At 40.4% G+C, this 14,621-nt stretch overlaps 1 protein-coding gene across 2 annotated transcripts in view; it reads left to right on the forward strand.

Annotated features, from left to right (window-relative positions):
* Positions 1-14,621, forward strand: part of sipa1l3 (signal-induced proliferation-associated 1 like 3) — a 60,399-nt gene that overhangs the window by 25,398 nt on the left and 20,380 nt on the right. For both annotated transcript variants that reach the window (XM_079466377.1, XM_079466378.1), the window contains exons 3-4: positions 8,957-10,533; positions 13,201-13,331. In XM_079466377.1, coding sequence (XP_079322503.1) covers positions 9,186-10,533; positions 13,201-13,331 — 1,479 coding nt within the window. In that variant the 5' untranslated portion in view covers positions 8,957-9,185. The remainder of the gene's footprint in view (positions 1-8,956; positions 10,534-13,200; positions 13,332-14,621) is intronic.

Below are 14,621 nucleotides of genomic sequence, written 5' to 3' on the forward strand. Positions count from 1 at the left end.
AGTGCAATGAATGTGCATCCCAACATCTGACGAGAAGCCACATGTCTGCTGTGGTGTAGACACAACAGTGCATGTTTCTGGGAATTCACAAGTAGTGTGGGCTTTATCATGACTTTGAGAAGAACAGATGCTGGTTTTAGGTATATGAGATAAGATTATACTAAGATATGTTTTTAAAGTAAAGGTACACATGAATAGCTCTGTGTTCATTTTTCGAGTCTAGTGTGTATACATGTCAAGACAACACATACAGAAAAACACATAATATAAAGCAAGAACTGGACTTAAGGGAACAGTTCACCTTAAATGTTCTGGTCTTTGTTTAGATAAACACAGAGAAAGATATTTAGAGGAATGCTCATGACCAAACAGTTTGTGACCACTATTGACTACTACAGTAGGAAAAATTGCTTTATAGATTTCTTCTGTTGCGCACAAAAGTAGATATTTTGAAGAATGTAGGAAAGCAAGCAGTTCTTGGGCACTTTTGACTACCATTGTAATTTTCCAACTATGGTAGTCAAAGATGGGCATAGAACTGTTTGTATACAAGCATTCTGATGAGTAAACTATGACATTATTTTTATTTTTGGGTGATCTGTCCCTTTAACTGCCTGCATATCATTTTATAAACTAACTCAAAGACATGTACAGGTTTCCTGATGATCTTACCATCTCTTTCCGCTCACAGCACCACTGAACCCTATCCGACAGATGTGTAGTCACCATCAATTCCTGCAGCACTCATACACTAGTGTACACAAAGTGAAATTTCAGGGCATTTTTGAGTTTGCAGTACTTGGCAGCCTTTTCTCTCAGCCTTTACAAGTTTAGGCCCCTTCAACCCATTTCAAGTTTCCCGCAGAGCTTTTAAAATTTTAAATGATCAGATCTCGGCGACTGATGTAAGTTCAGCCTTTGCCAAATGTACTGCAATAGCCTTATTACCGCACACATCCCTCAGCCTCAGACTGGTGACGTTTCTGTTCTTTCATGGCTGTGTCTTAATGTCAGCATATTGTTATTCAACATCTCCACAATCATCAAAGTTCTCAGCTTTTAACATGCTGAATTGAAGAACGTTGTCCTTGAGAGCTTCCCAGAGAGCTTTTAACCGCTTAGGGTGTCTGACAGTAGAAGAGGCTGTGCAGGAGAAAAGATGAACTGAGTAGATTTTTTTTAGCTCTTGTAATGTCAAAGCAGCACAAACGCAGAGACGGTACATCATGCAGAATGTGCCAAGAGGCAGATGCTGCTCTGTGTTTCAGTGACTAACATGTTCACTTACCAGAAATCTCGGAAATCAGAGAGACAAAATAGTCAGGCTAGCGAATCTTTCTAGAATATTCATGCAACTCCGATTTGAATTTTAGTTTTTTTAACACATTAGCAACATGTTAACAACCATTCTCAGCAACCTCATAACCGTGCTCTGGCAAACACCCAAGGCACCCAGGAATTGTCCTTGCAAATTTCACACGGGTAAGCACCATTCGATTAAGTTGTTTTTACTGGCTTTTTGCCTTCTAGCCTGTGTCCTGAGAGCGCACTTATTGTTCCACATCTCTAACAGAACCTATTTTTGTTAACGCTCTCAGCCGCATGTGTTATGACCTCTTGAGATCACGGAGGGTCGCCTTGAACTCTGAATGTTCACGGTGCTGACCGTAATGCTGACCTACCCCTCACACTCAGTCACTGACTCAAAAACATACAAGGCGTCATATTGCTTTTCACATAACGCTGGCTGTGTGCGCGTAACCTTAAAATACCCTTTTTCTGCCCACTGCCTGGGTGCGCTGTATTTTGCGCCTTGGCAGGCCTAATTGGATGAAGTGAAGCATGCTGAAATGTGTTGTCATGGTGAAGCAGTTCTGGGCTGTAATGTGATTTGCAGTCAAAGCTGTACATTCTAACCGACGGAGCTGAGAGTGTTAAACGCGCAGCGCAACTTACACGTAGGTGTTCATTGCTCAGAGCCAATACCGATACGGTCCGCTGCCAGCTGATGTCGACTGTTTCCCACACGCACATCAATAAAACACACACTTCAATGCATAAACAATTGGCCAGTGTGCAGACAGGAAGGAACTAGAGCTGAATTGATTAGTATTGATGGGCCAGAGTCTGTCAGGTCGTCATGCCTCTTGCCACAGGAAATGTTTGTGTGGCAAAGAGTGTCTCTTAGTGTGTGTGTGTGTGTGTGTGTGTGTGTGTGTGTGTGTGTGTGTGTGTGTGTGTGTGTGTAACAGGTCAGAAACACGTTTTTTAACTGTGTCTAGGATTGGGTCAATGATTTTAATAATTGTAATTAATAATGTCCATAATCAAAAGTAAAACTTGGATATTTTGATGTAGGCGCCACATTAGAACAGGCAGAGCTAATTTATTCATCTGTAAATCAAGACAGCAGCCAGCTTTACATTGGCACTCTTAAACAAAACTGTTAATTATATTTTGAATGAATTATACACAGAAACCGAGCAACACGACAATACTAAAACCTCACATTGCATTCTAATCATCAAAGCTGTAATTTCAAGTGTACAGTTTCACTTTAAACTTGAATTTAAACCCTTTTATTTTTTCCAGTGTATTGGTTATCATGCTGCTATAAAACCACTAGACTTAATGGAATGCAGTTATAGACACTTTTCGCGGGACAGCCGTAATGGTAATCTTGTTTACTTTTTTGATAAATTGTGCCGACTTGCTATGCAAGCGGTGTCTGTGTGTGATAGATAAACCCAAAATTCACGAGTAAGCTATGAATCGGGCTTAATCTTCCTTTGATGTTGCAAACTACGAAAAGACATTCCAAAGCTTTCTGTATTGGGTTGTGTGTATGTGTGTTAAGTCTGAGCTGGATGAAGCTGTCAGCTCGTACCGATCAGCTACGCTATGACTCTATTGTCTAAGGAGACAGTGGGTATAGGCCTGAAGGGTGGCACTGACACACAAAGACGCGTACACACACACACACACACACACACACTCTTACATAATCTACTGTTGTTTCATATTAAACACTTAATTTATAATGAAGCTTATTCTTGTGTCATGTGCCACATCTTTGTTGGTGTTTTTCTCAAATATCAACACTAACATGCACTCACGCTTAAAGGGATAGTTCACCCAAATTAATATTCTTTCATCATTTACTTTCTTCTGCAGAACAAGAATGTTGGTGATCAAACAAAATTAGCACCTTGTTGATTTTAATTCTTTGGACACAAAACCACAGAGACTTTCTCAAAATATTATATTCAGGTTTTGAATGACACGAGGGTGGAAAATGTTAACAAAATTGTAAACTATGCCTTTAATGCCAGCTTGCTAACAGCTGAAGTACTGATGCTCTGGTGAGCTGCTGTTTCTATAGCAGAAGGTAGTTATGATGCCAGCATCTGAAAGTGGTCTTTCTGTCAGATCACTCCATCTTCTGACAGCTCAGCTCTGTCTACAGATGTCAGATGACTGGCCTGAAAGTCACAATTTCTTTTCTCCTGAGACTTTACTGTAATTCTCAAGTAATGCATTTTTCTAGCCATGGCTTTTTAGGGAATTTACCAGGTTGTTTCCAAATCCGTGTCTTTATAACTTAATTAAAAAAATCATTTTCTCACCCTCATACTGTCATAATTCCCAACCCCCCCCCTTGACTTCATTTGCAAGAAAAATGGCATTTAGAAAAATATGTTTTGTGTTCCCTAGAAAGTCAAACAGGCTTGAACAGGCATGTGTGTAAACTGAGGGCAGATTGTTTTTGTGTGTTTTGTTAACTGATCAATTTAAATATTCAAGTCAAATGTTTGAGACGGCCTGTGGTGTCCAAAACTACACTTTAGGCCGTCACCAGACTTCCAGTGACACAGCTATTTTGAAACTGTTTTCTTCGTACACTGCCAACAAAAAATCCAGTATTGTGTAACTGAATTCTGTTGAAGAGATAAACTGTGAGATAAACACATGCACATGGAATGACGCTCTGCACACCGGTTCATGTGTTTGTTTCGATACATCACTTGATTTAAATGTCTGGGGTGTGTGGGCTGACCTGTTTTTCCTCTGCTGTGTTGTGTGCCTGTATAGTTACAATGCCTCATCTCTCAGTGATCTGAACAAAGAAAGTCCACACATGTGTTCACGCTGTTGTGTTTAAAAGCCCTCAGGACAAACTGGTGTTTCGGGTTTTGTTGCCCTTGAGCAGAATTCAATTCCTCCTTTTTGCTTGTTATCTTGTGTTCTTCTGACCTAGATTTTGGCTTGACAGTCCAGCTAACCAACTTCATGTTATCTTTATAAAACATCGATCAGGTGTGTGCGGGGTTTACAAGGTCATGTGTGACTCCGAGTGTGCTTAGTTGAATGAATGGGTCAGTATTACATTCTAGCACCATCAGGTATGTTTGGGATATCATCACCCTGTTCATAAAAACAGTCCCATTCATTTTTGATGGGGGGTAGTGTTAATTCAGATTAAATGAGTAATGTTTGTCTCACTTTTATGATTAGAATCTTGAACACATGTATATTATCTCAGCTCAAAATGAATCCTGTTTCAAGCGCCTTCACTAAAGCACTTTCGATTTGAAATATACATAGTTTTTTACATCTTGGTACACGGCGATTACATTCAGAATGTGTGGAGAACTCCAACCCAGTGCTCGCACAATATCTCCTGTTATTCAGGTATGCCTGTTTTTTTTCATCGATTATCTTTCACTCTCACGATTGATTTTATGCACCTTTGATCTTTGCCGCTTATCTCAGTGATTTAAGGGATTATGATTCAGCACACATGAAGTTAAGGCCAATCCGAAACACAGTAGCGACCTTCCTCTCTTCCCTCTGACCCTCACCCATCATCCCTGTGTCACATCATTCCTCTGTCCTTCACACCCACTGAAGTAAACGCTTCAGGGCAGATCAAACGCACCCTCTATTCCTAGTCTTTTCTTTTTAAACATACGCTCACAGCTGCTACCACCAGGGGGTTCATGTCTGACACCCTGGAAGCAAAGCGACAGGAAATCAATGCAGGAAGCAAGCTGTGCTATAATTGACAGATCCTGTCCTGGCAGTCCAGCGAAGGCGTACACTGAGTCATCGGCTGTAGGGTACGGTTGTATATGTGCGATAGGACAAGTATGTGTGATTTAAAGCCCAAGGCCTCACAAACAAACAACAGGCTCTGTCTTTAGATGTCTGGACTCTGGGATGAGGAAGAGGTTGTAGGCAACACTGAAATAGAAATGGACGGATGGTTATGGGACAGAAATACTTATGCATATTGGTGTGAACATCCACAAATGGACAGGGAGAAAATGTAAACCGGGTTAAGATGATTTGTAATGGGTCGTTTGGGATTGGATTTACATGGTTTTAACAACATTAAGCTCGTGGAATTAGCTGCTGTTGTGAATGTGGCGTATATGTGTGTCTGTTTGTGTGGTCTCAGTATGAGCTTGCAGAATTTCAGCTAATGACTATGTGAGCAATTAAAAACAGTTTGAAGTCTATGAGATCTGGCACTGGGTGTAGGCATGTTTCCCAAGGAGTATGTTAGTTTAAAAAGAATCTTGTATTCACACACATGTGGTGCTTTTCCCCCGGTGTCCCATTTACACAAAGAAAATAATGTATTTACAGAAAAAGGCCTTTTTTCTTTATGTGAACTGTGCTGGCCGAGTGTCGGGATGTGGTATTAGCCAAACGTTTGGGGGTGAAGCTCTTTCAAAGACTCGCCTTGAAGTGCTTGTTTAATGACTTAAACAAAAAGGCAGCATTAATGCAGCTCTGTGGCTTTGCTCCACAGTGCATCTGAACTCGGTGACTGTTGCCAATGGCATAGCTGAAATAAATAGTAGTTAACCGGGTCCAGGTCGGGTCCAAATCCTATTACTTCGGGTAATTACCCTATTACTATTACTTAATATTTTTTATAATACCTGAGTCGATTTAAGTTCAGCAGCATTTGTGTTTTGTAACTTAGTTTCAACTGGCTAAATGAGGTAAAAAAAACATGTGGGAGCTCAGTAAGGACTCAACAGCCGTCACCGTCAGACTCAGAACTCAGCACAGCTATGGCAACTGGAGCTTAAGCAATGATAACGTGACTTTAACAATTAACGATTGGCTCTTTTATTTAGAAGGCGGGACTTATTCCACCATCACGCGCATTGCAACCTGTACCTTTCCATGTTTATATTGATATAAATGAAGCGTCTTGTTATATCTTAAATTGTTGTTCAGACTCGGCTCATAGCACATAGATAATAGCAAAGTAATGCTGCTCTTTCAATCGGCAAGAAAGGAATAACATGGAGACAATGTTATACCATTTATCACAATCCTGGACGAGGGAGTAACGTGAGACAAAAACTTTTATTTTGCAACATGTTTACTGACTTAACAGCAATTTGCTGTGGAATTTGTGCTGATCGGGTCCAGGGTCTGTCTTTCCGGGTCTCTTCGGGTTCGGGTCTACATCTTTGGACCTCTGAAGACCTCTACCATGTATCATTTGATTTCCAAGCGGTAGAATGTGTGTTGATTTTCTAAAACTCCAAAAAGTGCATCCATCGATCAAAGAACTGCTCGACACGGCTCTGTGGTCAAAGGTCTTCGTCATCTTTTTGGAGCTTCAAAAAGTCAACACCCATTCACTCCCATTCTACCGCTTTGTAGTAAAAGGATAAGTGGTATTATAACTCCGACTGCATTATTCTTCAAGAAGACAAACATATTCAGTAAGGAAGCCTTGAGGGTGTGTAAAACAGGGGGACGTTTTGATTTGATAGTAAAGTATCCCTTTAACTAAATTGTATTGATGATGTGTTCTTCTAGATTTGATAGCCATCGGATAAATAGTGAGAGGGTCAAAACATGGAGAAAGAGAGATGTTTTCAAAAAAAGTAGTCAGTTAACATCTTGAAAAATGTTTTACTTATAAGCTTGTGACTTTATTGAAATAATTATAGAGCTTTGAGTTATTACTTATTCAAAGCAAACCAACTGCAGTTTCATTGATATTACTTGGAATGCACAATAAAAACATGATTTTGAAAATTAATAAAAACGGAATTATCTGTGTTTGCAAATGAACTCTTCACTTTCAGATCATTTTAGCTGATGAACGATGAAACCGAATTAGAATAATTAGCTTAGAATAAACAATGTTACCATCTCCTGGGGCAGTCATGGCCTAATGGTTAGAGAGTCGGACTCTTGACCAGAAAGTTGTCAGTTCGATCCTCAGGGCCGCCAGGTAACGACTGAGATGCCCTTGAGCAAGGCACCTTACCCCTACTTGCTCCCCGGGCGCTGCAGTGATAGCTGCCCACTGCTCCTGGTGTTCGTGTATTCACTACTCTCTGGATGGGTTAAATGCAGAGGTCACATTTCAGGTATGGTTCACCATAACTGACAAAAAGGGCATTTAATAAATATGTCATTCTTGCTGTTCTTAAGGACCTTATGAAACCATAGTCAGCCCTCTTTTATAAATGGACTTGAGATAACATTCATGTCATAATCTTAACACAGACCGAGAAACAAAGAGCAATGATACAACATTCCTCTGAAGGGTTGATTCATTGGGGAGAGATGGAACCTAAATCTCTACTCAGCCATGATATGAGAACAATATTATAGGTGGGATTTATCTTGGGTGAACGTTCTTAGGTCAGAACAAAGCTCTCTAAACAATGTGTTTTAAACGGCTTTGTTGTCTCATAAATAATGATGTTACATAGCATACTTATGGTCAATGGAATTCAGATTCCCTCTCGATTCCTGGATTCCTTCCTCACAAAGCCTGTCAGATTTCCTCTCTTCAGTCTTCTCTGTTTGCTCTACCTCTCCCATATATCCTGTCTTTTTATGTTTGTCTAGTCCAATGGCTTCCTGTCAGATTAATTTTGTCTTATCACAATGAGGCACGAAGAGATGTAGAGATGCTGAGACTTGAGTGGGTTTGCATCACAAAGTTAGAAAGGCTCCTTCACAATCTAGACTGAATCACAATCCTTGCTTTGCCATTTTCGATTAAGCCTGTATAACGGTCCACATGTTTTATACAGTCTTACATATTAGTAATCTCACACAGAGCCCTTGTTATGTAATCTTTTTGTATTCAGTTTTTTGTATGGGCGTCCTGCGTCCTAATCTCCCTTACTAAATGACTTATCCCTCAGGTGATTGGACGCTTCGCCCTGATGACCCAACGACATTGAGGTCCCATCCGGTAGTCTACACAAGGGTTTCATGGGTCCTAAATCTGTCAGCACCCCTTTTATACCTCACCAGCGGTCCAGGGTTGCAGACTTAACACTATGTAACCGTGGCATGCCAGAGTAGCAGTGGGTGTGGTCATGTAGGGGCATAACCATTGCACTTGTCAGTTGGATGGACTGTTGATTGACACCTTCTTTTTGTGCCTTTCCAGCTTGCTGCTGTGTTTGGCTGGTCAGGAAATGTAAACACATCCTGGTGTTCACGCATATACTGATGTTACCTTTCACATGCCCTCTCAGTTTCGGTTAGCTGACAGGAGATTAGCAAGTTGCTAGTCAGTCTGACACATTCTTTTGCATTTGCATCTGTTGTTCAATAACATTAGAAAATCATCTCTGAAATCCTTTCACCTCAGATTCCCAGCCTAATATTTCTGGTCTTTTAATTTCAGCTTCATGTTTAATTTTACTACGCTTTCCTCTTCAAAGATATGAGAGACAAAATCTAAAAGTGATTTGTTGAGGGTTTATAAAATAAAATATTAGCTGGGCACAATTTATAAATATTTGCAAGCAAGTGCATGGCATACAAATCCTGCCAATGGAGACTGCATTTCAAAATGTTTTTTTTTTTTTATGAGAGTATCCCTTTGAAATTAACGATATAGTGCTGCGATGTAATAATTTTCCTATTTCCCTTCTTTTTTTGCTCTTTGCAGGTTTGTGATTTGAGTGGAGTTTAATCTTTGCTGTGATTGGTCCAGAGGATCAGAGACGGTGTGTCATTTCTCACCAAGGAAATAAATGTGGGAGTGGGAGGAAGCAACTGCAGCTTGGAGCTCCTCCATCCCTCCTCCCCGTCTCTAAATACCAGCCGTCTCGGTCCAGGATGCTCTCTCCCACACGACCCCTGCTGTCCTCTTCAGCCCTGAGACTTCACTGGGCTCCATGAACATGTACAGAGACACAGGGGGGTGTACCACACCTCTCTCCCAACCCCCTCCCCACCTCCGTCTAACCCTCCACAATGGCCACTCTTCTATGGGGGATGCGATCCCATCCCGTGTCTCAGTACCCAAAATGGGGGTACGAGCTCGGATTGCAGAGTGGCCTCCACGAAGGGCACTGTCACGGGAATCGCTACTTGAGAACGGCCAGGGAAGTCATTATGACCTCAGTGATGACGGGCTTACACGTGGGACCTTGATCAGAGTGCCCCAGCGAGGGGATGGTGATTTTCTTGAATCAGGTGGTCAGTTGGTGCTTCTGTGCACACCCCCACGCTTTCGTACTCCGGGTTTTGCTCCATTACGGCAGCGGTCAATCAGCCAGATTACACTAAGTGAACAGGATGAAACAGAAGTCGAAAGCTGTTTATTCCGGGAATATGGCAGTACTTCTTCCATCAACGTGCAGGCGGTGTCGGAACAAAGCTTTTTTGATATGCTCAGCCAGTTTCAACAGGAACGACCAGACCAGCGCAGCACAGCCCCCGCCAAACTTGGAGAACTACTTGGTGCGCCGACTACTTTAGAAGGACCAACCTCGCATGCGTTCGCATCAACTCCACGTCCTGACGACCGCCCAGAGAATCGCGGCCGCAAGAAGAGCGGCGGCACAGAGTCATCTCTCGGCACCGCCTCCTTATTCCGCAAACTTCGCAGCTCCAGCAGAGGTGAAACTGAAATTCCCCGTGGTGACGCTGATGATGCACGAGCCCTAGAAACATTGTCTTCCAAACCATGGCTTTGTGTGCACAGTTTTGCCCACTACGACTCTCAGAGCATTCTTTTTGACTTGCACGAGGCAGCGGCTTCCCGTAGCTATGCCGCCCAGCGGAGAAACACAGCCACCGGAGCGTCAGCTGCTTCCTCCGCCGCTGTTTCCTTGGCAGTTTCCAGAGCTCTTGCTCTGGGGGGCGTAGAGCCCAGCTTTTCCAGCACTGATGACCTCAGTGTCAGAGACCTGTCGGAAAGTTCGACCCTAGTCCTGGAACAGTCAGAGCAAGTTGGTTCACCCAGTTCTCAGCATCAGTTGTTGCTGAGCTGCCCGCACTTTCTCAATGAGACTGGAAGCTTTGGGGAGCGTAACATTAGCTTCCTGAGCTCATGGGCAGAGCGGGGTGAGTCTGGCGTGGTGGAGGCCAGGCTGCACCCACGGTGCAGTAACGCCAGTGTGTCTATTCTGGAAGCGTCGCCAGAAGTTCAGGCCTCCAGGTTGGAGAGACTCCAGCATCACTGCATTGAGCACGTCGACCTGGGTGCCAGATACTACCAGGAGCATTTCCATGGGAAAGGTAGGACGTTTTGGATGTTTTTATTTGACTTGTAACTATTCAGTACATTGCAATCATTAATCACATTTTAAAAAGCAACACGAGATCCAGAGTGTCTGCAAGCATGAGTGATAGTGAAGGATGTATTATTCATGCACACAGTAAATAGCAATCAAATAATGCTGCAGTTATTAACGTCTCATATTATTAACCAAAGAAAATAAAGTGGAAGTGAAGCTATGCTCCCAGCACACATCTCACTATGTATGCCTCCCAAATGTTCATCTCACTAAAGGTCTTGCCTTCCCAAATGCCAGTGTAATAAAAAAACCTCAGTCTAAAAATAGCCCCCTCGTCGCCTTATAGCCACATTAGATAAATCTTTGCACATGCACCCTTATCATCATGGTCCTAATTGCATGTCCATGTCTGTTATGAGAAGAATTGGCTAGATAAAGGTTAACAAGTTTCAGAAATAATCAAGATATGTGTTCTTTCCGGGTTGCATACCCAATAGGGCTGTTCAATGATAAGTCGCACCCAAAAAGTTAGTTTACATAATATTCGTCTGTGTACTGTGCATGTTCATTTTGTATTTATAAACATACACATAATTAAGAAAAATATAAAATGAATAAATGTTGGCATATAAAAAGAAAGATCAAGTAGAATAATAAATGTTATTGTTTACCTATAATTTAAGATATATATATATATATATATATATATATGATGTGTATGTGTTTATACATACAAAATAAATATGCACAGTGGACAGACATAAATAATGTAATCTGGGTCCGATTAATTGTTCAACAGGCCTAATACCAGATATTGTTAAAGGTGACATGTGCCAATCCTGCGTCACGAGCATCATCGAACACAATTGCAGAAAGTATGAAAGCTCAAACACTTGTTTTGGCTGGTCGAACAGCCCTAAACTTATTCCATTGGTTGAGGCAATATTGGAATGTTCTAGCCAACAATGTGATGTTTTGGGCGAAATCAACCTACAAATACCATACTGCATACTAAGCTGGAAAAGTATTTTTACATTTGAAAAATTCCACAGTTTACCTTAAAGCTAAGCTTTCTTAAGAACCTTTCACGGTGGTCTTTTTTAGATTTGGGTGTTAAATGTTTAACTTAATGACTAAAAATGCTTCATGAGCAGCAAATGTATTTTTCCTTGTTGCGCCAAGTACTTCTTATCAGTAGTTAATGTGTTGGCTACATTTTCTAGTGTAGCAACACTTTGTTTGATATAGTTAAAACCTAGCTGAAACTGTGTGTAGACTTTTATTGGAGTTCCAGCTGAACTGTGGCACTGATTCAGTCATGGGGCAAGCACCCTGCATAGCATAAAAACCTTGCAAAGCCCATATCTGCATGCTCCTGAAACATATAATTCTCTCAACTCAAGTTTCCTTAGCTTTCCCTTCCCTTACAAAACTGCTAAACTCATATCCTGTGCCGAGTGACTGGCTTGACAGATTAAGGAAACATTAGACTAAATGCCAAAATGAAATGAGTGGAAAATCGATAGGATATCAGATTTCCATTAAAACACTAATGCTATTCAGTGTACTATTTTGGATATATATATACACACACCCCCACACACACACAGTGAGGGAAATAATAATTTGATCCCCTGCTGATTTTGTAAGTTTGCCTGCTTTCAAAGAAAAGAAGGGTCTATAATTTTTAGGTTTATTTTAACTGATAGAAACCAAATATCAACCAAAAAAATCTGGGGAAGCAATTAATAAAGGTTATAAATTGATTTGCATTTCTGTCAGTGAAATAAGTATTTGATCCCCTACCAACCAGCAAGAATTCTGGCTCCACAGATTGGTTATGTGCCTATGTGGACCACAGATGAATCCTGTCACTTTAGGAAAGTACTCAAAACGTACAAAAAACATTTCCCCTGATTTTGTTTATATTCAGTCTCTCTAAGTTTAAAGTAAACCTACCATAAAATTATAGATCATTAATTTCTTTGTGAGCAGGCAAAATCAGCAAGTGATCAATAATGATTTCTCCCGTACGTACATACATACATACATACATACAACTGCTCATATATATGAGCAGTTGTTGTGTGTGCATTTCGACAAAATTATATTATATAATATTATATTATATATATTTTGTGAAACTTGCTGTTCACATGACCATGTCTAGTTTTACATCTTGATACATTCAAAATTAAAGAAGTAAATTACAGAATAGGCTTAGTTTTGTTAAACATCCAGTTTCAACGGTCTGCAAAAATAAAACCCTGTGGGAAAACCTGAAAGGACAATGACTTCCTTAAGTCTTGCATAATGTTTTCAAGCAACATTGTGTATGTTTTTGTGTCTGGTGCTTTATTGACTTTGAATGCTCACAATACCTTCAGGAAGTCCTATAGCCAACCGGACATTGACTAATGTCCCTTATTTCATGGTGACCTACTTTAAGCAGCATTTTAAGTTTTCCTTATAAATCTTTCCCGGTGTCGTTTTCCTCCATCTATCATCCCTCATATCGTCTTATTCTTTTCTCCTTTTTATTTTGATCTCGTGAAGGAAGTTTGTGGTCTTGTTTTCTTTTATAAACGGTATTAATCTTTATTGTATACTTTATTGTATTAATCTTTATACGTTTTTTGTGTTTTTTTCTCTCTCTTTTTCTACTCAGAGCACTGGAACTACTTTGGTACTGATGAGAAGCTGGGGCCTGTTGCTTTGAGCATCCGTAGAGAGAAACTGGACGATACCAAAGATTTAAAGGACCAGTATCAATACCGCATCATCTTCCGCACCAGTGAGGTGTGTACGACTGCGAAATAAATTATACCTGCACAATGTGTGGCCACAAACAAATGCCAGAGAGTGTGTGTCATATATAAAAATTCTACTGATGCCTGTGGTTTGACATTTATCATTTTGTAAATTTCAGTGCCTGACCAAGATGAGAATGTGCTGTTGTTCAGGCAATGTAACAGGAAGCATAAAATGTAATACGTTCCACATGAGGCTCAGTCAATGTTTATAGGATTAAGAAGTTTGGCATTACGGTTTGATTCTGTTATTTATAAATGAATATCAAAATGTTTGCAATATAACTATCATTACAAGCTCAACAGGTTAGAAATGTCATAGTGTTTGCATGTCCTTTGCTTTTCTGATGCAGACTTATGAGAATTGTGTGAGCACTGTTGAGAAAATTTACTTTTTTATAAATGCAAACATGTATAAATGGATTTACACATTGTTTTGTTCAGAAGAAATGTGTGTTTTGTATACTGCATGTAAGGCATCTCTTGTTGCAGCATCTAGAGCATCTTGTTGTCTGACAGCATTGCATGAGAATCAAAACAGATGGCTGCGTTTTCTCAAAAATGTATTGTGTCAAGTGTGATACATTTTTTCGTTCCTGTGTAAAACGTTACAGCTGTGGCTGGTGTTTTAAAGTTGGTTTCTGCTCACCTTATTCATTGTATTTTTATTGATTTAGTTTGTTCAAATTTAGCACTTAAATTCTCCGTGCACTTCAGAAGTAGCTTTTAAGACGCCTTTATATGGATGTCAGGACATGACTTCAAAATAATTTTAACTTTGCAAAATAGACACAAATTGTTTGTAATTTGTGCTAGATGGAATTATTAATGGTTAATTTGAAAAAAAAAGCCACTGCTGCCTCAACAAATGGCCACTGACGCTTAACAAATGGTGATTTGAGGAAAAAAATAAGCACTGAAGTTTTTCCTCCAGACTTTTAGTCTGCCATCTTCTTTTTCCACACTAAAGTAAAAGTAAATTTTGAGCTTGTTTGGCGTGGCCAAGAAGTTGAGTAAATGTGTTTGAAAAGTGCTGAGCTGTATCGGTATGACTGGCTTTAGTCAGATTACATGGCTCCCTGGACACATCAGACTTACTCTCTTTGAACAATGCAGTCTTCAGTCCACACATACACACACTCAATCATTATTATAGGATGTGGCCATAAATGTCACAAGTTTTTACACACTAAAAACAAGGATAATTTTTTAACCTGAGGTTTCATTTGAATGATTGGTCACACGGTCTGTCACACATTCAATCTCATGACGTCCTAAA

Source organism: Barbatula barbatula, assembly GCF_947034865.1.
Source record: "Barbatula barbatula genome assembly, chromosome: 10".
NCBI lineage: Eukaryota > Metazoa > Chordata > Actinopteri > Cypriniformes > Nemacheilidae > Barbatula > Barbatula barbatula.